The sequence below is a fragment of the Sorghum bicolor genome, chromosome 2 (genome assembly GCF_000003195.3).
Source record: "Sorghum bicolor cultivar BTx623 chromosome 2, Sorghum_bicolor_NCBIv3, whole genome shotgun sequence".
Taxonomy (NCBI): domain Eukaryota; kingdom Viridiplantae; phylum Streptophyta; class Magnoliopsida; order Poales; family Poaceae; genus Sorghum; species Sorghum bicolor.
The window spans coordinates 76582642-76607547 of NC_012871.2; the positions used below are offsets into that span (position 1 = coordinate 76582642).

General features: G+C 45.9%; 2 protein-coding genes across 2 annotated transcripts; both read right to left on the reverse strand.

The window, feature by feature from the left end:
* Positions 6413-12962, reverse strand: LOC8074450 (transcription factor RF2b). The gene is made up of 4 exons (XM_002463347.2): positions 12262-12962; positions 9900-10032; positions 7418-7502; positions 6413-7190 (listed from the first exon to the last, which is right to left on the reverse strand). Exons 1-4 carry the CDS (start codon positions 12780-12782, stop codon positions 6805-6807), a joined length of 1125 nt encoding a protein of 374 aa, XP_002463392.1. The 5' UTR covers positions 12783-12962; the 3' UTR covers positions 6413-6804.
* On the reverse strand, positions 16840-23982 carry LOC8074451 (B3 domain-containing protein Os07g0679700). The gene is made up of 12 exons (XM_021453294.1): positions 23544-23982; positions 22606-22687; positions 22277-22378; positions 21485-22212; positions 21195-21291; positions 20494-20668; positions 20176-20252; positions 19657-20070; positions 19467-19516; positions 18910-19023; positions 18333-18400; positions 16840-17982 (listed from the first exon to the last, which is right to left on the reverse strand). The coding sequence occupies exons 1-12, from the start codon at positions 23696-23698 to the stop codon at positions 17171-17173; spliced, it is 2874 nt and encodes a 957-aa protein (XP_021308969.1). The 5' UTR covers positions 23699-23982; the 3' UTR covers positions 16840-17170.

Here is a 24906-nt window from a genome sequence, read left to right on the forward strand (position 1 = left end):
GTCGTCGTAGGCATGACTGGTCGCTTGGTCGCCGGAGAGGGGCCGACAAGGGAAACACGTTGGGCGGCGATGCACTTCGACCTCCTCGTGGTTGTCTCCACCATGGTCCTCGAGCAGCTCTTCGCTTGGTCGTTGGATAGGGGAGAAAGGGTAGGGACGAGAGGGTTGTGGGGGCTACGCGTCAGTGGAGAGTTAGAAAGGGACCAATGTGGGGGCTGCAGCTGCCTTTTTAGGTTAGTGCTTATAGGGCATTGAGAGGTGGGCCCAATTTAATGTCCCTAGCAAAAAAACGGTTGGGTGGACAGCACAATCTGTGGGTTGTGGATGCCTATCCCTTCATACGTCACACTTTACGTGTGGCAGCAGCAGCACGGGTGGGGGCGAGCGAGCTAAGTAGCGAAGGAAACCAGTGAGCACAACTAGTCAACCATGTGGCACCAGTGTGCAGCTTGTGACCTTCACTACCAATGGTGGTAGGCAAGTGCACGCGAGAACCAACAATGAGAGGGACAAACAACCACAAAGTTGTCGTGTGGGTGAACCATTTACAAGAAACCAAAACATGTGTGGGCAAGACATTCAACTCCAACATATATCTACCATGAAGTCGATACCTATCACCTCGTGATCCTCATGGAACACATTCAAAATGGGCCCTCCCGCTACCAGGCTGTAACGTCCTTAGTGTCGGGAGGTCAACGACATGATAGGTAAGGAGGTTGAGGAAACACATGACGAGAGTTGTTTTTTCGTAGCACCAGCATGCCCTTCGGCGCCATAGTTGGTTCTAGGACAACGGCGTGGTTGGCGAGCTCTAGCAGATCACCTTGATGATCTTCTGGGTGGTGAGGTTGAGCAGATTGTGGCGCGTGAGCATGGCCTTAGGCATCGACTCTGTCTACAAGATCAAACAGCAAGGCTGGAAGTGCTGGTCAATGACACGTTCACGAGGCTTCCCGATGCAGCTGTCGGCCATCCATAGCATGCACACTAAGCAGAACTACATGAAGTCCACCACATCACCGTCTCAAAGGTAGTCGACAATGGTCTCCACTGCCAGTAATTTCAAGCCAACCGAATCACGCTTGTTCACGCTGGAACCACCAACGATGGTCATGAGCCAAAGTACTCATAAGCGACTATATACACAGAATAGAAATCGAGGATCAATCTTGAGTTGTCTCTCGACAACAGACAAATTGGACTAAAAATTGAATAATGCAAGTGAAGGATGGAGCGTGAGAGAGAGAGTACCATTTTGGGTTGACTCCGTTAAGGGCAACGTGTTAGGCGATGCGCTTGGACCTCCTCAAGATTGTCTCTGCCATGGTCGTCGTAGGCATGACTGGTCGCTTGGTCGCCGGAGAGGGGCCGACAAGGGAAACACGTTGGGCGGCGATGCACTTCGACCTCCTCGTGGTTGTCTCCACCATGGTCCTCGAGCAGCTCTTCGCTTGGTCGTTGGATAGGGGAGAAAGGGTAGGGACGAGAGGGTTGTGGGGGCTACGCGTCAGTGGAGAGTTAGAAAGGGACCAATGTGGGGGCTGCAGCTGCCTTTTTAGGTTAGTGCTTATAGGGCATTGAGAGGTGGGCCCAATTTAATGTCCCTAGCAAAAAAACGGTTGGGTGGACAGCACAATCTGTGGGTTGTGGATGCCTATCCCTTCATACGTCACACTTTACGTGTGGCAGCAGCAGCACGGGTGGGGGCGAGCGAGCTAAGTAGCGAAGGAAACCAGTGAGCACAACTAGTCAACCATGTGGCACCAGTGTGCAGCTTGTGACCTTCACTACCAATGGTGGTAGGCAAGTGCACGCGAGAACCAACAATGAGAGGGAGAAACAACCACAAAGTTGTCGTGTGGGTGAACCATTTACAAGAAACCAAAACATGTGTGGGCGAGACATTCAACTCCAACATATATCTACCATGAAGTCGACACCTATCACCTCGTGATCCTCATGGAACTCATTCGAAATGGCCCCTCTCGCTACCAGGTTGCAACGTCCTTAGTGTCAGGAGGTCAACGACATGATGGGTAAGGTCGTTGAGGAGGCACATGATGAGAGTTGTTTTTTTCGCAGCATCAGCATGTCCTTCAACGCCACGGTTGGTCTTGAGACCACGGCGTGGTTGGCGAGCTCTGGCAGATCGCCTTGATGATCTTCCGGGTGGTGAGGTTGAGCAGATTGTGGCACATGGGCATGGCCTTAGGCATCGACTCTGTCTACAACATCCAACAGCAAGGGTGGAAGTGGTGGTCAATGACACGTTCACCGAGTTCACGAGGCTTCTCGGTGTAGCTATCAGCCATCCATAGCATGCACACCAAGCAAAACTACATGAAATCCGCCACATCACCATTCGGAGGTAGTATGCAATGGTCTCCACCTCCAGTGATGTCAAGCTAGCCCAATCACGCTTGTTCGCAATAGAACCATCATAATGGGGACAACAAAATTATGAGGCAAAGTACTCATAAATGACTATATACACAGAACAGAAATCGAGGACCGATCTCAAGTTGTCTCTCGGCAACAGACAAAATGGACTAAAAATCGAATTATGCGAGTGAAGGATGGAGGGCGAGAGAGTGTGTACCATTTTGGGCTGACTCCGTTAAGGGCAGCGCGTTAGGCGATGCGCTTGGACCTCCTCAAGATTGTCTCTGCCATGGTCGTCGTAGGCGTGACTGGTCGCTTGGTCACCGGAGAGGGGCCGACAAGGGAAACATGTTGGGTGGCGGCGATGCACTTCGACCTCCTCACGGTCATCTCCACCATGGTCCTCGAGCGGCTCATCGCTCGGTCGTTGGATAGGGGAGAGGAAGGGTAGGGACGGGAGGGTTGTGGGGGCTACGCGTCGGTGGAGAGTTAGAAAGGGAATAGTGTGGGGGCTACAGCAGCCTATTTAGGTTAGTGCTTATAGGGCATTGAGAGGTGGGCCCAATTTCCTGTCCCCAGCAAAAAAATGGTTGGGTAGATAGCATGAGGTGTGGGTTGCGGATGCCTATCCCTTCATACGTCACACTTTACGTGTGGCAGCAGCAACACGGGTGGGGCGGGCGAGCTAAGTAGCGAAGGAAACCAGTGAGCACAACTGGTTGGCCATGTGGCACCAGTGTGCAGCCTCTGACCTTCACTACCAATGGTGGTAGGCAAGTGCACGCAGAACCAACAATGAGAGGGACAAACAACCACAAAGTTGTCGTGTGGATGAACCATTTACAACAAAGTAAGACATGTGTGGGCGAGACATTCAACTCCAACATATATCTACCATGAAGTCGACACCTTTCACCTCGTGATCCTCATGGAACACATTCGAAATGGGCCCTCTATAGCTACTGTAGCATCCTTAGCGTCAGGAGGTCAACGACGTGATAGGTAAGGGGGTTAAGGAGGCACATGACCATAGTCGTCTCATCGCGCAACACCAGCATGCCCTTTGGCACCACGGCCTACCGCAGGACCACGGCATGGCCGGCGAGCTCCGTCAGATCGACCTTGATGATCTTCCAGGTGGTGATGTTGAGCAACTTGCGGTGCGTGGGCGTGGCCTTAGGCACCAGCTCCATCAGGAGGATCCACTGATGAGGATGACAATAGTGGTTGATGACGTGTTTACCGTGTTTACAAAGCTTCTCGGTGCTGCTGCTAGCCAACCATAGCGTGCACACTAGGCGGAACCACATGAAGTTCACCACACCGCTGTCCTAGAGGCGATCGACGATGGTCTCCACCGCTAGCGACGTCAGCCAGCCTAGTCATGCCTATTCGTGCGGGAACAACCGACGATGGTGACAACAAAATCACGAGCCAAAGTACTTATAAGAGACTATATACACATAATAGAAATCGAGGATAGGTCTAGAGTTGTCTCTCAGTGGCAGATGAAATGGATCAAAAATCAGATTGCGCGAGCGAAGGATGAATAGCAAGAGAGTGTGTACCATTTTGGGCTGACTCCTGCAAGGGCAACGCACTGGGTGATGCACTTGGACCTCCTCAAGGTCGTCTCCACCATGGTCATCGCAGGCGTGACTGGTCACTCGATCGCTAGAGAAAGGCCAGCAAGGGAAACATGCTAGGTGGCGATGCGCTTCAACCTCCTCACGGTTGTCTCCACCATGGTCCACGCGTGGCTCATCACTTGGTCGTCGAATAGGGGAGAGGAAGGGTGGGGATGAGAGAGTTGTGGGGGTTGCCCGCCAGTGGAGAGTCAGAGAGGGACAAGTGTGCGGACTACAGGTTGTGGTTGCCTATTTAGGTCAATGCTAATAGGGCATTGAGGTAGGCCCAATTTCTTGTCTCCGGCAAAAAAATGGTCAGGTGGACAACGCGGGCTATGTCACGCTTTACATGTGGTAGCACGGGTGGGGCGGGCGGGCTAAGCAGCGAAGGCAACCAACGAGCACACCTAGTCGACCATGTGGCACCAGTACGCAGCCTGTGACCTTCACTACCAATGGTGGTAGGCAAGTGCACGGGAGAACCAACAACGGGGGGACAAACAAGCGCAAAGTTGTCGTGTGGGTGAACCATTTACTACAAAGCAAAAGGTGTGGTCGAGACATTCACCTCCAGCAGATCTACCATGAAGTCACATGTGTCACCTCGTGATCCTCATGGAACACCTTTGAAATGGGCCCTCTGCGGCTACCTAGCTGCAGCGTCCTTAGCGTTGGGAGGTCAACATGACGGTAAGGTGGCACGTGACGAGAGTCCTCTCACACACCTCTAGCACGCCCTTAGACGTTGTGTTGGGGCGGGAGCACATGGTCAAGCTCCGGTAGATTGACCTTGATGATCTTTCGAGTGGACGTTGAGCAGCATGCGGCGTGTCGGCATGGCCTCAGGCGTCAACTCCGTCAGTAGGATCCACCACCGAGGGTGGAAGCGGTGGTGATAGATATAGCATGGTGGATCCAAAAAAGATAGTGGAGTAGTAGCTATCTGCTAATAACTATTTGTTTTATATCCAAACAAAGTATACTGACTAATTATTAGTTAGATCTCTAATATAACAAATATGTCACTAGTTAGACCAAATCAGACAATAACAGCTAATAGGAAGCCAACTTTATCCCTTCGCGTGACTGCCTCGCACTCACACGCTGTGAGGGGGTGCTCACAAGCGTCGTCAAGTGCTCGTCTGTCGTGCCGCACCCCTCCACCCTGTCTCGCTTCCCTCGCCCCACCACTTGCCTTCGCACCACGCCTGGCTTCACACATAGCTCACGCTGCCTTCCATTGCTAGGGCCTCCTCTGCCTGCCATCGGGCCACCAGCATGGGGGCAGTGTTGCATCCCTATTCTAAGCAGATCCCCTCCCCTAATAACAGGAATTTCAGTTCTTCATCGTGCTCCCGTCCCTCTTCGCCTACGGCCCTACCACGTTGGCCGACCTAAAGCTAACCACCTGTGCTCCTGTTGTCGCCCGCCACCTTCGCTAGGTTCCGCAGCCTGACCGCGTTGGACCTCGATGCCATATTCTCCGGTGAGAAGGGGGTGGGAGCGACTGGAGACCATGACCTTGACAACCGTGCCAATGCTGGAGAAGCTGTGGCCAACAAACATCGCCTTTCACCATGCCGCCCCCAACAAGGGCCTCCCTGTCCCTGGCTCCTCCGGTGGCTGAGCTAGGTTCCGTTGCCTGACCGTGCTAGACCTCTAGTAGTCATATTCTCCTGAAAGAAGGGGTAGAAGTAGCTGGAGGCCACGGTCTCGACAGCCACACCAACGCTGGAGAAGCTACGGATGGCGAACATCGCCCTGCACCATGCCAGCCCCAGCAAGGGTCTCCCTATCCCTGGCGCGTGGATCATCCACATGCCCAACCTCCGGTGGCTGGAGCTGCGACTGACGATGGCTAGCGCTGGCTCTTGGGAGCTGGGGGCACCTTCCCAAGCCTGACTACGCCAGCATCATGCTGAACACCCAATAGCCAAGAGACTATGAAGAGGCTGCTCACTGAGCTATCTAGCGTCAGGGAGCTTGAGATCCGTAACTTTGACTGTGCCACATTTCAGGTGTGTGCGAGCATATACCACCATCAATGCATAAAAGCTTTTCACAGAGCCGTTTTTTTATTTCCATAAACAGGCAAGCGGACCACCTCTAACAAATGATTCTGTTAATTAGCTGGGTATCCAAACACCCTTACAACTGATAGGTAGATTGTGAATTGTTATCCAACTAATATTAGCTATGTGATATTAGCTAGCTAACTACTACTATCAAGTATCAACTAATGGATCCAGACAGGTTCTAATTATTTCAAAATTCGATAAGAAATGTGGGCGAACCAGTCACCACAAACAGGAAGTGTGCAAGCCACTTCCCGCAGCAGCTACTGCTGAAACAACACACTTTGTGCACACGCAGTCAGGCACGGCAGGGTACAGTTGGGATCATAAAAAATATCACTAGAAATTAGCACAGCAATACAATGTACACATTTCCAGAAGGAGATATCATGATTGTTAATGAGTTTATAACAAAACTAAAACAGGTGGAGAAAAGGAATTCTGCAAAAAAAAAAAGAAAAAAAAACTAGGTGCCCCTAGCTCGAAACAACCAACCATACCACACACAACAAACTCAAAACCAGCACATCAATGTCCCTATAGAATCAGCCACCACGACAACACCAAATGACAACTGATGAATGTTAACTAGATATAACGAATGGAATAAAAAATATGCCTACAGGGAAGGAGGAAGCAGTTCAAGGATGTCAGACTATGAACAAAAGAACTCTAAGCCAAACGAATGCTTCTTGGAAGGCAGATGTATTGTATAACTAGAAGGTGGTATTGCTTTCACCTGCAGATATAGAGCTACCCTCCGACTTCACCACGACCTCTGCCTCTGACTTCACAGCCATCGAACCTTTTCCGATGTCCAGCCCCTGGAGCCGCCCAAGCGAGTCTTGCTGCATCATATCCGAGAGGGAATTGGGGTGGGATAGCATCTGGTGACTCGGGACATTCGGTGGCGGCTGTTGGAAATGATGTGGCAGCTGAATATTTCCATGCTGCTGAACTGTGTGTTGCTCTGAGAGCTGGAAGAATGAAGGGCTGTACGAGATGTGCTGCATTCCCATATTAAATTGTTCATTGGACTTCGACATCTCACCTGTTGCTATCTTAAGCCTCTCCACTTCCTGCTTCAGTGCATCATTTAGAGCTGCATCGGTATGGATATTTCGTCAATAAATAACAGTCATCTGAGAATCAGTGCAATGGTTGCAAAATTTACAGATTGTTCAAGCACTACTAAGTACTAACTAACCATGTGTTGACATGGTACAGCTTCTGAAAAAACAGTGCATGAGCTACCTAATATGAAGCTAGGCTACAACAATGGGACACCCTCCCACATGAACTTATTACGAAAAAATGAATAATGCTCACCATCACGCAGTTGAGCCTGCTGCTCCATGGCCTGCAACCTTATCTTGAGCTCAGCATTTTCCGCCGAAAGTCCAGTTGTGTCTCTCTGCCGAGTAAACAAATCAGTGTGAAGGATATTAAGCATATTAATACAAGAGTAAATTGCAGACCTCGACCCAAAAGTATTATGTGATCCTCGTTTGGGTTGGTCTATTTGGCTCCCTAACATATTTTAGTGATCTTATCCCGGTCCAAACTAGACATGGGGACACCTAGAACCCAACATGGCCATCCATATGGACGCGATTTAAGCCAAAAAAAAACTAAGCCAAGTAAAATTTTGATTTCATTGTTCTTTGCTGATGCCTCAATCGTCTGACATGCTCGGCACAGTGAGCCTGCGCGGTTCGGAAATGTCATGGGCCTCCCACTCGAGCACCTCATTGCAGCAGGTGGTCAACATCAGGTGAACAAGGTCAGGAAGGTGCTAGGGGCCGAGAAGGATCCAGTCAGTTAGGGGGCGGTTGGTCTTCTCTTTCCTCTCCCTCATCTCAGCGTCGCAATTATCCCTCTTCATCTAGTTGCTTTCCTAGTTGGCATAATGGCACAGTGTTGCTGGCCTAGCACACCTCACGCTCTAGGTTGCCCTCGCCTTGCTAACCTTAGCCAAGTCAGGGTGCTCTACAGCGAACCGCAACACGCTATTGTCGATCCGTGCAACGAGGTCAAAGGTTTGGCAAGCTGTGTTCTCATAGTGGATGGGAGCCAATTGTTTTGCTAGCACGTATGGCATGGCTTGTGACCCCACCACAGGTTGCATCACGGACCATTCCACGGCGAGGCCAACGACATGGTGATAGACCCTATGTGGAGCGGCCCACATCAGAGGGGGTCATGCCCTGATGCGTGCCTAGGCGGTGGCAATTAACTGGCAATGGGGCGTCGAGACGTAATGACGACATGGGGTCATAGCAGTTCCAATTAGGCAGTAATTGCCGAGACACATCAAGTGGGCGCGATGTCTGGCCGGGCTATGCACCGAGCAGTAGCATGTACAAGTGCGGCAAGGCATTGCATGGTGCAAAGCATAGCGGCACGGCTAGCTCTGCCGTGGAGGGTGGGCACAGAGAAGTTGCCCGAATGGCACAATGGCTAGGCGACGGTGCACCTTCCTCGCCGAAAAAGAGAGCAGGAGAGAGAGGATTGGAGGAAATGAGTGAAGACAGTCTCATGCGTCCTTACTTGGCTATGAACTCACCCGCTAGCTCTAGATGGACGAAAAGAAGAGGTGTGGCCGCTAGAGTCCAAGGGCACAAGTCCATGCATTTCAAATCCTAGAAGGGACACAGGGCATCTGGAGGGTTTCTAGGGTAGTGGCGGCAGGCCCACCCCTCCTTGGCATGCGCAATATGGATGCTCGAATCAAGGACACTGTGGACTTCGACCTGTAGCGTCCACATGATCACCTTCAGTGAATGACCCAAGCTCCACAAGATCACCGGCGAGGTCCAAACTCTGCGACGACCCTAGCGCAGCCACGACCTCCATGCCCACCTCCTTCCATTGCGCCGACTAGCCCACCCGTAGTCCCCGTGGCCCTGCACCCACCTGCCAATGCTACCTAGGCCCACTCATGTGCGAGAGGTGGGGAAAAAGAAAAGGAGCCGAGGTGAATAGATAAGGCAAGCTCAGCGGGTTTTCTTCTTAAATCATGTCATCCACTGCAAGCACGCATGCCGCACATGACTTTACAAGGCACGTGGATGGCCACATCAGTTCATGGGCGTTGTTGTGTCAAGTTTGGACCAGGATGAGATCACTTGAATACATTAGAGAGCCAATACGTGATTTCATAGTTTGGGGACCTAGACGAGAATCGCATAATATTTTAGGGACCGGACATGCAATTTATTCTTAATACAAAAGACATGGACACATTGCTCGTAGATTCAGAAAACAGAACCAGACAAGATCTGCTGAAAGTATATGCTTAAAATTTGAAGTTGCTAGCATAAGATTAACCAAGTAAGAAAGTGCTTATTGCAACGAATTGGATCAATGGGGATAGTATAGTCGCCAAAACTACAGTGCTGCTCAACCGAGAACACAGTTCTTTTACTGCCATCGACCAAGTATTATTATTCAGATCTCCAACTGTTGAGAAAACTATATAAAACAACCCCAAAGAACATTTCGCCCTAATCACTACATGTGGCATTAGTCAATACTCAACATGATCACATAAACTATCCTAGCATGTGTTATAGATCTCATTGCATGTGCATCAGTCCAAAGAAAATATTATACTAACTGTTGATTTGTAAAGCAACTGGAGTTTAGCTGATACAGGTTACAGCCTTACAGGTATGGACTATGGAGTGCAGCTGGTTGCACAGTATATAACAAATAAAGTGTCACTGTGCACCGTGTTATTTTCACACTAAAATAAATGAACTGAACACAGTTCAGCAATACATGAGGCAAGCAGAAGGATGAAAGGCACCTGGAACAGTGTTAGCTGCGCTGAAAGAGTAGTAGCCTCTGTCTGAAGAGTTTGAACCTTCCGCTCCAATTCTGTTATATATCGAGCTTTTCTTTCCTTTGACCGTGCTGCAGATTGTCTATTTGCAATAATTCTGCACAAAACCCAAGCTCAGGAACTCAATAGGCATTCATAAATTATAGGTTACAAATACAACAAGCTGGTTAGATGATTTAGGTAAAACAAAGTTGATTTGGACAGATCATACAGTCAACTGATTAAGATAATTTATAGGTAAAGTAATAAAGTTAAAACTAGTTGACTTAGATTTACTAATCTGTTAGGTAATGTAGTAAAGTTCAAACAGTTGAAAAGGACAGATGAAAGTTAACTTCCTAAGTTCAAACATTATGGGTGTCAATACAAAGATCATGAATAATATTTACGACAGTTTGCCAACGCTCCAGAAACTTAACAGAATTTCTCATTGTATTTCTTCTGCCTGTCATAAAAAAAATTCAAGGTATAACGCTACACACAGATCTGGGAAATTAATCAAAATATGGTTGTGCCACAGAAGCAAGGTCAAAAATTAGTAAATGCCAAATAAAACTTAATAGCTTCAACAAGTTTCAACAATCACATAATGAAAAGAAAATCAATCAAATCCCGTTTGGAGCTCTGTCGCATCTGTTAGCAGCTGCAGTAACCTATTAATCTAAGCTAAATTAGTTGCAAATTTGATAGTGTTTCATAGCACAAATGAATATCATGGTTTAAGTGTTATTTTATTAGCACTATTGCAACAAATATCGCCTAATATTAGATAAGTTAAATATTAAACAAATATTACAGAAATCAAAATGTGGCTGTAATCCAGAGGCAACTGTACCAGCCAGCAAAATGTAACCCTAAATTATAAATACAGGTTTACACAGCTTGCTTGTAGTGCAAACTCTTAGGAAAATACTAATGTCCAGTGCAGTTAACTGGAACAGGAAAAATATATATATTTGTGATATAGAACTATAAGGCACATTTAACAGAGTATCAACATTCACCCCAACTTCATTTAACATGTTGGAGGGCCTTAGGCATGACATAATAGGAAGATAATGACATAAAACACTGCATGCCTATTTAATATGCGACAATTTTCTGCCATTTACAGCCTCTTTGCTGATTTGAGAACTGTTGGCAATGAACAGCCTCTTAGCTGATTTAAGAACCTGTTTCGACAATGAACAACATAAAACAATCTTCAAGAGTGAGATACTAGCATACCTAATAAATACATCGATACTAACAATGTTTGTGCGAGTAAAAGTGACTATGCTATCTCCGTTGTATCAATGATTGCCAATACAGAAACGTATCAACGATAAATAATTAAATGTTACCAAGGTCAACGAGGACTTTAGGTCTTGAGGAAAGCAAACATGGAAACAATCACATGAATTATCACAAGAGAAACACCATATCGTATAGCTTGGCCCTAATACAAAGTTTTGACAAACTAAATTTAACCATCTCCAGTGTAACTTTAACATATGCCAAAAGGGAAACAATATTTGTAGCATATAATTTTGTGCTAGAAAGAACCAGTTAGAACTTAGAAGTATGCCACGCTACTTATTGAGTATCTTGGAGGGAATCTTAGATAACGCGGAGTGTCCAGCGAGGAAAACATTGCAGCAAAGCAAATAAATGTTGTGTCCTGCCTCTTTTGATCTCCATCTCTGTTTACTTAAGACTAAACGAACAGAAGCACCTTTAAGGACCATGTCACTAACCAACTAAACAAATACAGACACCTCAATAACTTTAAAAACATGGAGAGAAAAATACCACGAAAGCAATTTAAATTGATGTCACATCCCGCCAATTTCGGCCTGTGCCTTCTGCTTATTTAAGGCTACTAAACGACACGAGACACCTTTACAAACTAAGACACTAACTAAGCAAACAAAAAATGACATCTAACTTTTTATGGGTGCTTGCTTTCACTTGGAAAGAAACCTAGTACGCGACAAGGATGAGCTAGCTATATCCAAATATCCAATTCAGTTGGTCAGCTTGCTGCAACCCTATCCAATAAGCTTCCTTTCACTATCCCGATGATTCCAAACCACGTTTCAAGTAGTTGGCAAGACTCACAGGTGGCGATGCTTCTTCTTCTTTTTCATTTCGGTGCACACAATACCAAAAGTCATTAAGCATTATGCCGCTTTTCATTTTTCAATCAATATAGATCATAAAAAGTAAGAGCCATCTCACCTGCAACCCTACCAACCAAGCAACTACCAAGTGCAGTCCTAGCTAATAGTGTCAGAATGCGAGGACGGTTGCAATGGAAGAAGGGAAGGAAAAAAAAAGGCGTCACCTTTTGGCGCGCTTGGGGTCGATAGCAGCGAGCTCAGCGAGCTGCTCGGATGACATGGCCTTCTTGGCCTCCATGACCTCTCCGAACACGCCTCCGCCGCCGTCCTGCTGCCCGCCCGGGCCGCCGGCGCCGGCCCCCATCCCGAAGCCGTCGAAGGAGGCGCTGTGGCGGTGCTTGGCTGGGCGCGGCGGCGAGGAGGTCTCGGCGGCGCGGTCGCGGTCGGCACCGGCGATCTTGTCCATGTCCATGAAGGTGGAGAAGAGGTCGTCCTCGGAGCCGATCTCATCGAAGCCGCCGGCCCCGGCGCCGGCCAGGTCGTCCGGGAAGCGGAAGGCCACCTCAGATCTGGCACGGCGGTGGTGGCCCACGCGCGGCGGGGGCAGCCCGGCGCCCGGCTGGTGCTGCGGCGGCGGCGCAGGCGCCCCGCCCGGGACCGGCGGCAGCGGGCAGGGCAGGTTGAGGTTGGGGCTCCGCCCCGGCGAGCGCTGCGGCGGGTCGCCGGGCTTCGGCGGCATCGCCATTGCGACGGGCAGGTCTGCTCCTCTCTCTCTGTCTGTCTCTCTCTGGTCGGCTGGGCTGCGCGTAGTTTTTGGGTCGGGGCTCGGGAAGCGCACGCGGCTACTCCAACTCTTCTTGGCTAGCTGCTCGTAGACAGTGGCGTGTTGGGTTCTGAAAGAGAGTGGAGTGCGTGCGGGATCTGGGAACGAAGGAGGTGCCGGGTGGGGTGGGGTGGGGTCATGTGATCGCCTGCCTTGTTTCGGGCTTTAGGCCTTGTTTAGGCCTTGTTTAGTTCCCAGAAAATTTTGCAAAATTTTTCAGATTCCCCGTCACATCGAATCTTTAGACGCATACATGGAGTATTAAATATAGACGAAAATAAAAACTAATTACACAGTTCGGTCGAAATTGACGAGACGAATCTTTTGAGTCTAACTAGTCCATGATTGGACAATATTTGTCAAATACAAACGAAAGTACTACAGTGTCGATTTTACAAAATTTTTTGGAACTAAACAAGGCCTTAGTTCCCAAAAAATTTTACAAAATTTTTCAGATTTCCCGTCACATCGAATCTTTAGACGCATGCATAGAGTATTAAATACAGATAAAAATAAAAACTAATTACACAGTTTGGTCGAAATTGACAAGACGAATCTTTTGAGCCTAGTTAGTCCATGATTGGACAATTTTTGTCAAACACAAACGAAAGTGCTACAGTGTCGATTTTACAAAAAATTTTGGAACTAAACAAGGCCTAGTGGGCTGGACACATCTTGGGTCGCTTCAAGAGCAGATAAATGGGCTGGATTATGGATGGACCTGTGGTGGTGATGCAATGTTGCTCATAGGCCTTGGAACACCAAGAACAAGCTATCAGCGGCGGAAGAAGGGACTTCTAAGAGCATCTCTAACAATTTACTAAAATTCATTTGGTAAATATTATAATTTGACAACTTTTTAAAATATATAACAAGTGAAATAATAGACTATCTTCAATAGTTTGGTATTTTTACTTAGGAAATTTTTTTAAAAAAATAGACCTAGAACCTACCAAAGCAAATCAGCAGGACCAGCAGAATCTCTCCCGTGACATCCAAAGAAGAACAGCCGGCTAGCAGCAGCATCACCTGACACGCGAGGACCTGCCGGCCAGCAGCAGCATCGTCACATCTTATCGGTCGCATCGGACCATTCAGCAGCACAAAGCAGGACCGTATACTCCAATCACAATCATACCACGACGCCATTCACAGTCTGCGCAGGAAAGAGAAGAAGTCACGCCAACTAGAGGCAGCGCTGCGCGAAGACCAATTGCCAAGCTCCATGCGCACGCGCATATTTCAAGTTGGAATAAATGTACTGTTGGAGACTATTTTTTCTTGTTTTGCTAATTTTTTGTGAACGCCAAATTAAAATAGCAAACTGTTGGAGATGAGTGGTAATGCTTTTTATAAAAAAAATAATAAAAACAGGATATCATTGATTATTTTAAAATTTTTGAAAAAGTTGAGTTATATTAAGATTTTATTTATTTATATGAGTGAAAATATAACAAGGGAAAAACTAAAAAGAAAGAAATAACGAGGCGAACCTCTGTTGCTGTGAAAATAGTTGAAATCGAATACCGTGAATCTCACAATGCCAAAGACATCCAATGATCCAAACACCGGAAAAACTCAATTCCAATTCCAAATTCCATCCCTGAATATCTACATACAAACGCTACCTTATGCTTTTCGTAGGCAACTCTTCTTGAACTAAAAACCACATCTATTTGAGTTTGAGTACGATAAGAAAATCTTGTTATTCTCCAACTATGATGTGAACGTATGATGCGACTTTAGTGACTCAGCATTTTTCTTCGTCATCACACATGCAAATGTCTAGAAAGAAATTGTTGTTGAATCCTCTGTTGGGCCGGCCCAGCAAAAATGTGTTGTGCGGAGCGAGTAACGCCCTTATGGAGTAACGGGCCAGGCCCAATTCAATTTGCTCAGCGTCGCTGCGCGCGTGACTTTTCGGCATTGCATTGCATAAGTACCACCTTGTTGACAAGCTCTGTTCCTGTCCAATGCAGAAGCATATAATAGGACCAAGGCGACATTAGGAAGACACGCAGCTGCGCGGTGAGCACAAAGCGAACTATTCTTTCGCCTTTTACTAAAGAAATACCGGCCCCCAAATAGCAGCATATGCTAATTTTTGAAGGGGATTTTTCTTTTGGAGGTCCCCACAATTAAAATCAAACTTCTCTTTTATATAAATGAAATTATAAATAAAAAAAAAAATTACAAAACTGAACCATCTAATGGAAATAATAAAATTGATAAGATTTTTTATTTTGAAAAAAATAAAGTTGTTTGCATAGCGATTCGTGAGTTCATAAAATAGAAAATTTCTTTTGTGGGTGTGAAAGTAGTGTTTGCTAACGCTAACCCTTAATGTTAAGGCGAACATAGCAGAAACGCAATAATTCCTCTTTATAGAAAAACAAACTACTTTTGGATTGAACATATAAGTTATATGGGCCAAATTTGTTCAAAAAAAGTTTTATGGGCCAACATAACACAACCAGACTTGCAGTGCATTGAAGAAAATAATTAGCCCAGAGGTGGCACACTAAACATTTCGACTAAGAAAAACAGAAGTGGCAGTGAGGTTGTTGGAGGACGTTTGGAGCCAGAGTCGTTTTAGAAAAGTCATAATTTGTGGCTTCGCCAAAACGTCTCCGATTCCTCTATTTTTTTACTTAAAAACAACTTCTTTAGAAAAACGTTTGGCAGCTAGAGTCAGAGCTGGAAAGGAGCTCTGCCAAACATGCCCTTAACATCTCCGAGAGACCAAGAGGCTCTCTACATGTCTTTTTACCGTTACAAATTTAGAAAAAAAAAACAGACTCCATCACTCCAATATACTTTTCAACCACTCTCCATTATTCTCAATCTCTTCCCCTCTACTAATAGAAAGGCTAGATTTGATGTCTACATCCTCTCATAAAAAAATAGAATAAATCATTGGATATATAGAACAAATTTTAGATAGTGTTAGATACAAAGTTTTTTTTTTGCTATGTTACATACTAAGTTTAGAGATGCTCTTAGAGTTGCTCAAAGAAACCACTATCTTTTCTTTGAGGGTTTTATTCTAGAAAAAATAGTCCATTTTTTCACTTCACATTGTACAAGCAAAGAGGCCTCTATCCCTCTCCCTCCTGAGAATACAATTTTGGAGGGTCTAAAATGTTTGTTTCCTCTTTAGATTGTACAAATAAAAAAAGACTACTATCCTTTTTTAGTACAATCTTGGAAGATCTAGGCCTTGATTGTTTTTCAATTTGCATTGTGGAAACCATCATTTTTGTATATAAGTTGATGAAGTGGGAAACGAGCAAACAATTTTTTTCTCTCAGCTTCCACAATCTATTTGGAAGACTTAGGCTAGTCTCAGTGAGAATTTCATTAGAGTATCATTTGCATTTATTGAGCTTCCACATAAGCATTTTTTATAATGTGGCAATGTTTTTAAGAAGAAAGAGAATAAGTGAGTTTTATGGAGATAAAACTCTTTTGATACGAGTACCAACTCTTTATGAGTCATATAATTAAGTGTTTATGAAACTATAGAATGAAACTCTCTGGAGGTTTCGTCCAAGTTTCATTTCATTCTACATGACATGGCAGTCTTGAAAATGACGTCATGAAAATCTCCACAGAGACTAGTCATAGGGTCTGTTTGGAGGGCTCATGGGGCTCCTCTACTGTACCTCCTCCAACTCCTCTCTCTGCAGTTTATTTCTAGGCAGAGCCAAAGCCGTTTTTCTAGGAGACCAAGCCCAAGCCTCTCGAAGCCATACCAAACGGGGCTAGAAGTGTAGTGAGCCCCAAACCCTGATGTGTACAGTACATTTATAATCTTTTGTAGGCAAGGCAAGACTGGTACTTTCAGCATCAGTTAAAAGGACCTAGGAATGCATGGGTTTTTCCTTTTCTGCTTTTTTCTTGTGAAATGAACTGATTCCTATAAAATCAATGACTCATGTGAAATTCCTGTTTTCCAAAAGGGCCCTTAGATGGGATGTACAGTACAAATCAAGTATATGTGGGTTATTGAAGCCAAAGGGTTTAAGCGTTATTTGATTACAACACCAACCAACACAAGAGCACGGTGGTTACAGAACTTTTACAACATACAACCCTGGGGGTTGGTTACACAGCCTCATACGTACACGTAAGTTACTCCAGCCTCCAGGAGAAGCAACTCCATGAAACCCAAACCCCACAGAAATTTGATTTAGAACTTTCACATCAAAACTCACCAGCTTTTCCTGAAAAAAACCAAGAGGAGCCGATAAGATACACACGTCAAAGCACACTGACAACACCCATCAGTCACAGACGCACGCACGCCGTCAAGTAGCAGCAGGAGCAGCAGCATCGTCGGCAGCCTTGTCCTGCTGGTTCTCGCCAGCCTCGTCAATGGCCATGGCGTCCGGTTCCCGCTCTGCTGATGCTGATGTGACGCGGCCCTCGTTGGACGTCCGCTCCTCACTCTCCACCGGACCTGGCGGGACCGTGGCCGTGCTGGAGCTGCCACCTCCTTGCTCCCCCACCAGGCTCGTCAGGCCGTTCTGCTTCATATAGTTATCAAGGGGCCGGCTCGCCACTTCCAAGAGGCCCATCATGCTCACCGGCCGGGGCTGCTGCACGCCATGCTGTCCATGATCGCCACGGGCGGCAGGGGCAGGGTGGAAGTTGAGGTCGATGTGCCCCTTGTTCATGTCGGCCACCTTGTCAAACATGGTCACATCACTGTTGTCTCGGGTGGTGTCCAGCGTCTGCGGGGATCTTGACAGGTTGCTCCCCTCAGGCTCTTCTCTGTTCACCCATGTGATCTTCTTGCTCGCCTCTGCCTCCTCTCGCTCCGACTGCCGCTGCTTCTTCCTCATCATCAGTGTCTTGAACCGACGCCTGACTGTCATGCACACGTTGCAGGTGCACGAAGGGTTGTGCTTCGGGCCCTTGCCACTGGGCGGCTGGATGCACACAATGCATGTGCAGCCAGGGCGATGCCGGGGGTGCTTTGTGGTTGTCGCGACTGAAGCGGTGCCTTGGTTCCCGACTTCACCAAATACTGCAGCAGTGGCCAAGGCGTCAAGGCTGGATGCATCCATTTCAGCGACATTCAGCTTCAGACCATAGCTGCCCTTTCGCCTCCTCATTTCTGCAATATACATTGTATGAGCAAAAGCTGCAGTATGAGCTCCTCCTCTACAAAGTCCTGACAAAGTTGACTTATCAAAATATATCACCAAAATATATCTGCCTCACTTCCTCATTAGTCATTAGTCATTACTCAAACCAATCAACTGTTACATTGATTATGGTAAAGAGTTATGGCTACTCTGGATGTGTATCTCTTAAGAGTTACACAGCAAGAGGCCTTTTTTGCATGCAAGCCAGGGCTAAGGGCTTGAACCCTGACCACCAGCCTCCCAACTGGAGGTCCTACCACTGTTTATCACTGTGTTTAAAATTTTGTTTTCAAGGTCAGTAAACATAAGTAAATTGTACCTTCATACTGCTGCATAACACTTTGCAACTCTTTCGGGGTCAACTCTTCAGGCGCAGAGCAGGAGCAGCTGGAATAGTTGAATTTAAAGTATAATGAGAATTAGTAGGAGTAACAAAAGTAAGGATAGAGCAGTCCAGCAAGGGAGTAAGGGACAGTGTCACAGACAAATGGCCTCCAGCAAGAGATAGTGTCACCCTCTACTCTTAATGAAATTCGTACATGCCTAGGTACGGTCTTGGAAAAAACAAGGGATTGTCACAGAAAATTGGCCTGATTCCAGCAAGTTTTTTCAATACGAATCGTTGAGAGAGATCCCGAGAGAAAAGAACATCTTTCAAAGTACATGGACAAATCTAGCAAATCCAGGATCAAGTGTGACTAAAATTCTGGATTGACCTAGACTACGGATAAGACAAGACTGTAACATGAAATGAAACAGATCAGATGAAGACCATATAATTCATTGTTCCACACCAATAAGATCATCACACCAAAGTTTCAGAATTCTAAGACTAAAAAGATTGATCGGATCGCACATCGCCCAACGCATCAAGAGAGAACACAATATAGCATTACCTTTTTGGGTCCCATGAGTTGTCGGTGCATGTCCATTTGGATGCAACAATAACATTAAGAGGCAACCGACGCCATTTTGAGCACTCATCACATTGAATCCACTGATCTTGTTCCCTACAAATCCAAAATTAGAAATTTGACATAATTGGCACTTGACACCAAGTCACCAATGATATGTACATGACTCCCATTTAGACAACAAACCCTCAAACAGTATGACAACTACACAGTTAATGCAATAGGTGAATGAATGTCACTGCTTTTTCAATTTTTCTTTTTCATTTCCACCTCTTAAAGCATTATGGCATTTCTTTTTCAGGGAAGGTATATAAAATTCAATCTCAGGCATTGTCCTAGAATTAGATGTGTCTCGCTTAGATTGTCCTAGATTGGAAGAAGATCTTAAGACATAAGTAATTTCAGGTTTTTTTATGTTAGGGGAAAGGTATTTAAAATGTGTTATGAAAAAATACAACTCATCATGGATACTATTCATAATCACTCAAAAGTAAACAAAAAATAATGATACTGTATCTTTTTTCCGATCATTTACTTACCCTGTTGCACGGATGGTGAAAATTGATCTCTTTGCAAAGACAGGGGGTTCCTGCATGTATGTACTATGGTTAGAGCAGGTTGAAGATCATTCAAGTATTTTTGTGATGAACAAAGATCAGATTTTTGTGCCTGGCAGAGAGGATGCTCCATGATTTGGAACAAGAACAATGAAATGAATAGCAAACTTACATCATATTCTTCAAATTCATAGTCCTCAATCATCACAACAGTTGGCTTTGCAGTGGGAGCAGGGCGCAACAACTCTTGAGCCTCTTCCCAGGTAAGCTTTAGTTCCATGGCATCTTCAGCATCGATTAAGAACCTCCTGCTTTTGGAACCAATATTGCGACTACGTTTTTGTAAAAATTGCAAAGACCCCTCATCTGGCCTGCCGCCAAATTTATCTGCCTTATTCCAACTGACATCCCCATCAGCTGAGTTCATATGATGATCATATAGAGAGCTTGGATGGAGATCTGCAGCTCCCTTTATTGAGTGAAGAAATCCAGGATAACCACTTACTACTCCTATGTTCTCATTTGCAGTAGAAAAGAGTGTCTCACTGAGAATGGAACCATTTGCAATAGCCGAAATCTGTGAGTCCTGTGTAAAAGTAATAAACAAACATTGAAGCAAAAACATGAAAAAGGAGATAAAAAACAAGCAATTGCCACAACAACAGATTTTCTGATGGATAATCTAACTTACTGGCAGACTAACAGTATTTGTGGCCTTCCGAAAGCCCATAACAAGTTTCCCTCCAGGATCTATACGACTAAAGGTCACTGCAGAAAATACCCACACAAAAAAATGATTCCAGTAAACAACATTCCGAGAGCATGATACATGACATAATACTATTCGTATTCGGCATAATTTACTATAGCATGGAAACCATGTGAAAAATAGTAAGAAGCTATACCATATACGTAGTATTAAAAACAAACTTCAATCAACAAAGAAGTGAAGTGCATGCTTGCAAATAGATGCTTATTATCATGTCCAAGGAAATAAATTCCTAATTACCTGTATCGCCAGCTTGTAGTTGCAAAGACTGTATGCATGGTGTAACACCCTCCAAGACGTACATTCTGCTGTTATTATTTGGCCAAAACCTAAACTGAAAATGCCATTCTTTTCCTCTTGCATCTTGGATTGTCAAGGGGCGACCTTCTGGTTGAGAAATTGGGGGGAAATATGCCTACACAGAGAACCCTGTTAACTCAGGATGACAGAAACAATGGGGAAAGAATGCATACACAAGCAGCTTCCTGCACTAGCAGTAAATTTCGTGAACAGAAGCAGTAGACCACAACAATGAAAAGATGCACATTGATTAATTATTTACATGACTATGAGAGTATCCATGGACATATACTATAGGAACTCAAATAAGATCATTGCAGTGCTACCATAGATATGGTAGTGGTTCAACATTAGGATGCATTTAGGTTGAACAGTAACTGCAAGACATTACGGTGGATTTTCCAATTTTAACATATACACAATGTACAGGATGACGATCCCCTTCGTATATGGTAGATGGTATATATGTAGATCCTATTGATCCAGGACAATACCATGTTTATTTTTGTAAAATATGGACAGGAGGAAGGTCAAATGCTTTTGATGTTCCTTCCAAAGAGCTTTTGGAAGATAAATCAGCAATGTATAATAAAAAAAATACTTAAATTATTAAAAGGGAGCCAAACAAATGTTAAAGTTACCTCAGCACAAGCTTTTGGAAGAACAAGGCGCCCTATGCGGCCTGCATCACTCGCACTCAGGACCTTCTCGAACAATGGAACGATTGTGGAATTTGAACTTGCAAAATATAGTCAAGGAAGACAAAAGAAAACCTACATCTGTTACAAAAAGAATTTATGCAGCATATTATGTGGGTTTAAGCCTAGTGAGCTATTCTGGAGCCTTGTATCTATAAGTTACTAAATGTCAGAGATGAAATGTCACCAGGAAGTTGACAATTTCAAATGTATGAAGGCCTTATCAAGGATACTCTCCAGATATTTGTTGCAGCTCTTGGTCTGTTATTCTTGGCCAATACCGAGGAAGTAATTGATTGCGGCCCCTTCCCTCAGCAGGCGGTCTAGCAACACGAAGATGCGGAAACATGTCTCTCGTTGGATCAAAAGCAGCACCTTCACCAACCCTTGGTGGTCTGGTCAAGAAATGCCGAGCCCTTTGTGCGTGCTGATAGGGAGATAGTGTAGTGGCAAGTTCTCTTCCTTCAGCAATGGCTGTTGTTGGCGATAGCATAGGTCTTTCCGCTGTTGAAGTAGCCTCCATCCTGTTTCCATTGCTTGCAATACCTAGGCTCATGCTCAGACATGCCTCTGAAAACGATTCACTTGTGCTATCTGTAGTTGGATCCTTATTGTCATCTCTTCGAGTACATTGAGGTGACTCTAATGCACTTTGAGACCTAGTTAGGAAAGGCCTTCCCATGTCCCCAATACTAAGGGTTGGTTGTTCCCATTTAATCTGCCTTGAACCATTCTCTATCTCTTTTTGTCTCAAGATGTTACTGCTTTGTCCAGCCTCTATGCCTCTTACCATGAACAGGTGATTGCTCTTATTTACAATAGCAATATCATCATTTCTGGAATCCAACATAAGAGAGGGTGGTTGTTCAAATTTTCTACTTGACAATAACTCATCGGTTTTACCCAAAAACCGCAGATTATTTGGACATTGGAAAAGCTTTGGAACCACTTGGCCAGAAGCCTGTAAAAAGTACAATCAGAATATTTGAAAAGGAAAGGTGGATAATGCGACAAAAAAAACTTACAGACTGAGCTGCTGAATTTTTCATGCAAGTGACACATTGAACTCCTCCACTGTCAAGTAGATCATATGAGTTCTTTGAGGCAACACATCCACAATGGAGGCGCTGAAACAGTAGAATTTCATAAGAATACTGTTGCATTACAGTTCAGCCCAAGAATTTGGAGAATCGATTCCTCTGCAGTCGACCGCATGGTGTATTTGTCACTGGCATATGGGCCTGACGACCTGCCAGTGACAAAGTCACCAGACACCAGGGACTCGACTACACTCAACTGCAGAGGATCTCATCGTAGAATTTGCATGTAATTGCGGCTTGGGTCGCCACCTCACCTTCCCACAAAATGAGCAGTCTCTCCATCCTGATTCCTTTTGGTGAAATATATCACAAAACACAAACTGTTCATATGCCAACCTAGATACACCAGAAACCGCACGTTAGAAATTAGAATGGGGCCAATCTAGTAGGAATTAAACAATAATAAGGATTTCCTAAGAGAGAGAGAGAGAGAGGATGAAGCAAGTCCTTAAAAGAAACAAGTTCTTATATTATTGTTTGAAAAACAAAAAACATGTACTTCCTATAATCAAACCAAATGGTGAACAGAGCATGTAGTTCCCGCAGAACCAATATCATCGTTAAAGGGTGAACTGTTGGTACCAAGCAACAATTTTGTTCCAATCCCATAGCACAAAATAGGTGAGGCAAATAGTCGCCTCTACCAAACAGAGGTGAGGCTCATCCCTGACACCAACCCGGTCAGAACTCATTGGGGGCAAATCCACAGTGACCGATGCAAATGTCAGTGCGCTTCTTGCTTTCAGTGACGAACGTATGAGAGTCCGAGCCAGCTGAACACTGACGAAATTCTCAATTGCAGCTAGTACCAAATCGGTTCGTCAGATTCTACGACCCACCCAGCAGTCGAGGCATAGTCAACGCAACTTTCCGGAGTCTCTACACGCTCCAGCTCGGCACGGTTTCCACATAAATCCGCTCGTTCGTTGGGTTTCGCTAGGGACGAATGATGCGCAAAATCGCCGCACCTTTATACAGCATCAGGTGGAAAAAAAAAAGAAGGGAAAAGGGGGAACAAAGTCGCAAAGCATCGAAACGTAAAAGGGGAGGACTGAGGACTGAGGAGAAGGCGAACGGCATGAACCAATTCCAGTTCACCCATCCAATCCAATCCAGGTGCCCGCCCCATTCGCATGAGGACGGCGGCGGCGCATAGGACAAGCGGAGCGGACATGGAGGAGTAGGATCGTACCCGCACTTGTCGCAGAGCAAGGCGAAGCCTCCGGATCGCAGCGGCCAGCCCTTCCTCCAGTCCCCTCCCGCCCCGACCACGGACGACGCCGGCCCACCGCAGGCCGGGTTCATGCACCTCTTGGCCGCCACCGCGCCGCCACCCGGCATAGCCATGGGTGGCCGGCGAACGCAGGCACTCCTCTGATCAAAGGTGAGCTGAGCGCATCGCCCACGGAGGGAGAGTGAAAGAGAGACGGGGCGAAAGACGAGACACCCAGCTAGAGGCGGTGGGGGAGGCGTAGCTTTCCGGTGGATGTGGAGGGGACAACGAACGCGCGCACCCAGCCGCGGGCGGTCGCTGCTGGCGATTGGTGCATGCGGGTGCGGGGAAGACAAGGAATGGAATGGAATACGAGGGGGATCGGGGAAGGGATGGGGCGGGGCGGGGCGAGGCGAGCGAGGAAGCCGTAGTGGTGGTTGTAGTAAACTAACAGCAACAGCCCATCCTCCTCTCTCTCGGCGCTGTTGTTGCTAACGACTGATTGATAAAAAAGAAGAAAAAAAAATAGTCCTAGTACAATTATCACAGAAGAGTAGAGTAGTGGTCAGTCACTCACTCGCAGGGGTGGACGAAATTTTTTATATGTTTCTTCTGAAAAAACAATTGGCAGGAAAGCAAAGTGATGAGTCCTTTTCAGGGCTGGAGCATGGCAAGCATGCACGCACGACATGGTCCTCCGGTCTGCTGCTTTTTGTATTTCTTGCTGCGCTGGCCGGCCGGGCCGGGGAGACTCCGAGAGAATCGATCGCATGAGCTAGCGCTATAGCTAGCGCAGACTCCAGCAGGAGTACTATCACAGGCAGCCAGGCAGCCAAGCCAGCGTTGCGTGCCACGAACGACGACTTTGCTTGCCTGCCTGGACTGCAGGGGTGTGCCTGTTCCCGCAGGCGTGCAGCGTGCTACTACCTTTGCTGCATGCCTGCCTCTGCCTGCCCTGTTTCCTGCACCATCGTCACGCTGCCTCTGATTCGTGGTGGATCATGGAGGAAAAAGAAAACAAACCCCGTGGGCGCCATCGACGTGCATGTAGTTGAACGCGCAAGCAAGAGCACCAGTAACCCTAACATACACATTCTGAATATATATTTCTCGGGTTTCCTATGTGTTTTACTTATTTAGGCCTTGTTTAGTTCCGAAAAGATTTTGGATTTTTCATTTTCGTTTGTTTGTGTCAAATATTGTCCAATTATAAACTAACTAGTCTTAAAAAATTCGTATCGTAAATTACAAATAAACTGTGTAATTAGTTTTTATTTATTTTTTTGTATATTTAGTGCTTCATACATGTATCATAAGATTTTATGTGACGGGAAATTTTGAA

Bases quoted from the DNA above. Each gene is read 5' to 3' on its own strand.
- LOC8074451 (XM_021453294.1), bottom strand. From the start codon at position 23,698: ATGGCTATGCCGGGTGGCGGCGCGGTGGCGGCCAAGAGGTGCATGAAC. The intron at 20,669-21,194 runs GTAACTTTAACA...TTCTCTGTGTAG, and splicing joins TTCCAAAAGCTTGTGCTGAG to GCATATTTCCCCCCAATTTC. The intron at 18,401-18,909 runs GTAATGCTATAT...CAACTATTCCAG, and splicing joins AACTCATGGGACCCAAAAAG to CTGCTCCTGCTCTGCGCCTG.
- LOC8074450 (XM_002463347.2), bottom strand. From the start codon at position 12,782: ATGGCGATGCCGCCGAAGCCCGGCGACCCGCCGCAGCGCTCGCCGGGG. The intron at 10,033-12,261 runs GTGACGCCTTTT...GGTTTTGTGCAG, and splicing joins GACCCCAAGCGCGCCAAAAG to AATTATTGCAAATAGACAAT. The intron at 7,503-9,899 runs GTGCCTTTCATC...TTTACTCGGCAG, and splicing joins CGCAGCTAACACTGTTCCAG to AGAGACACAACTGGACTTTC.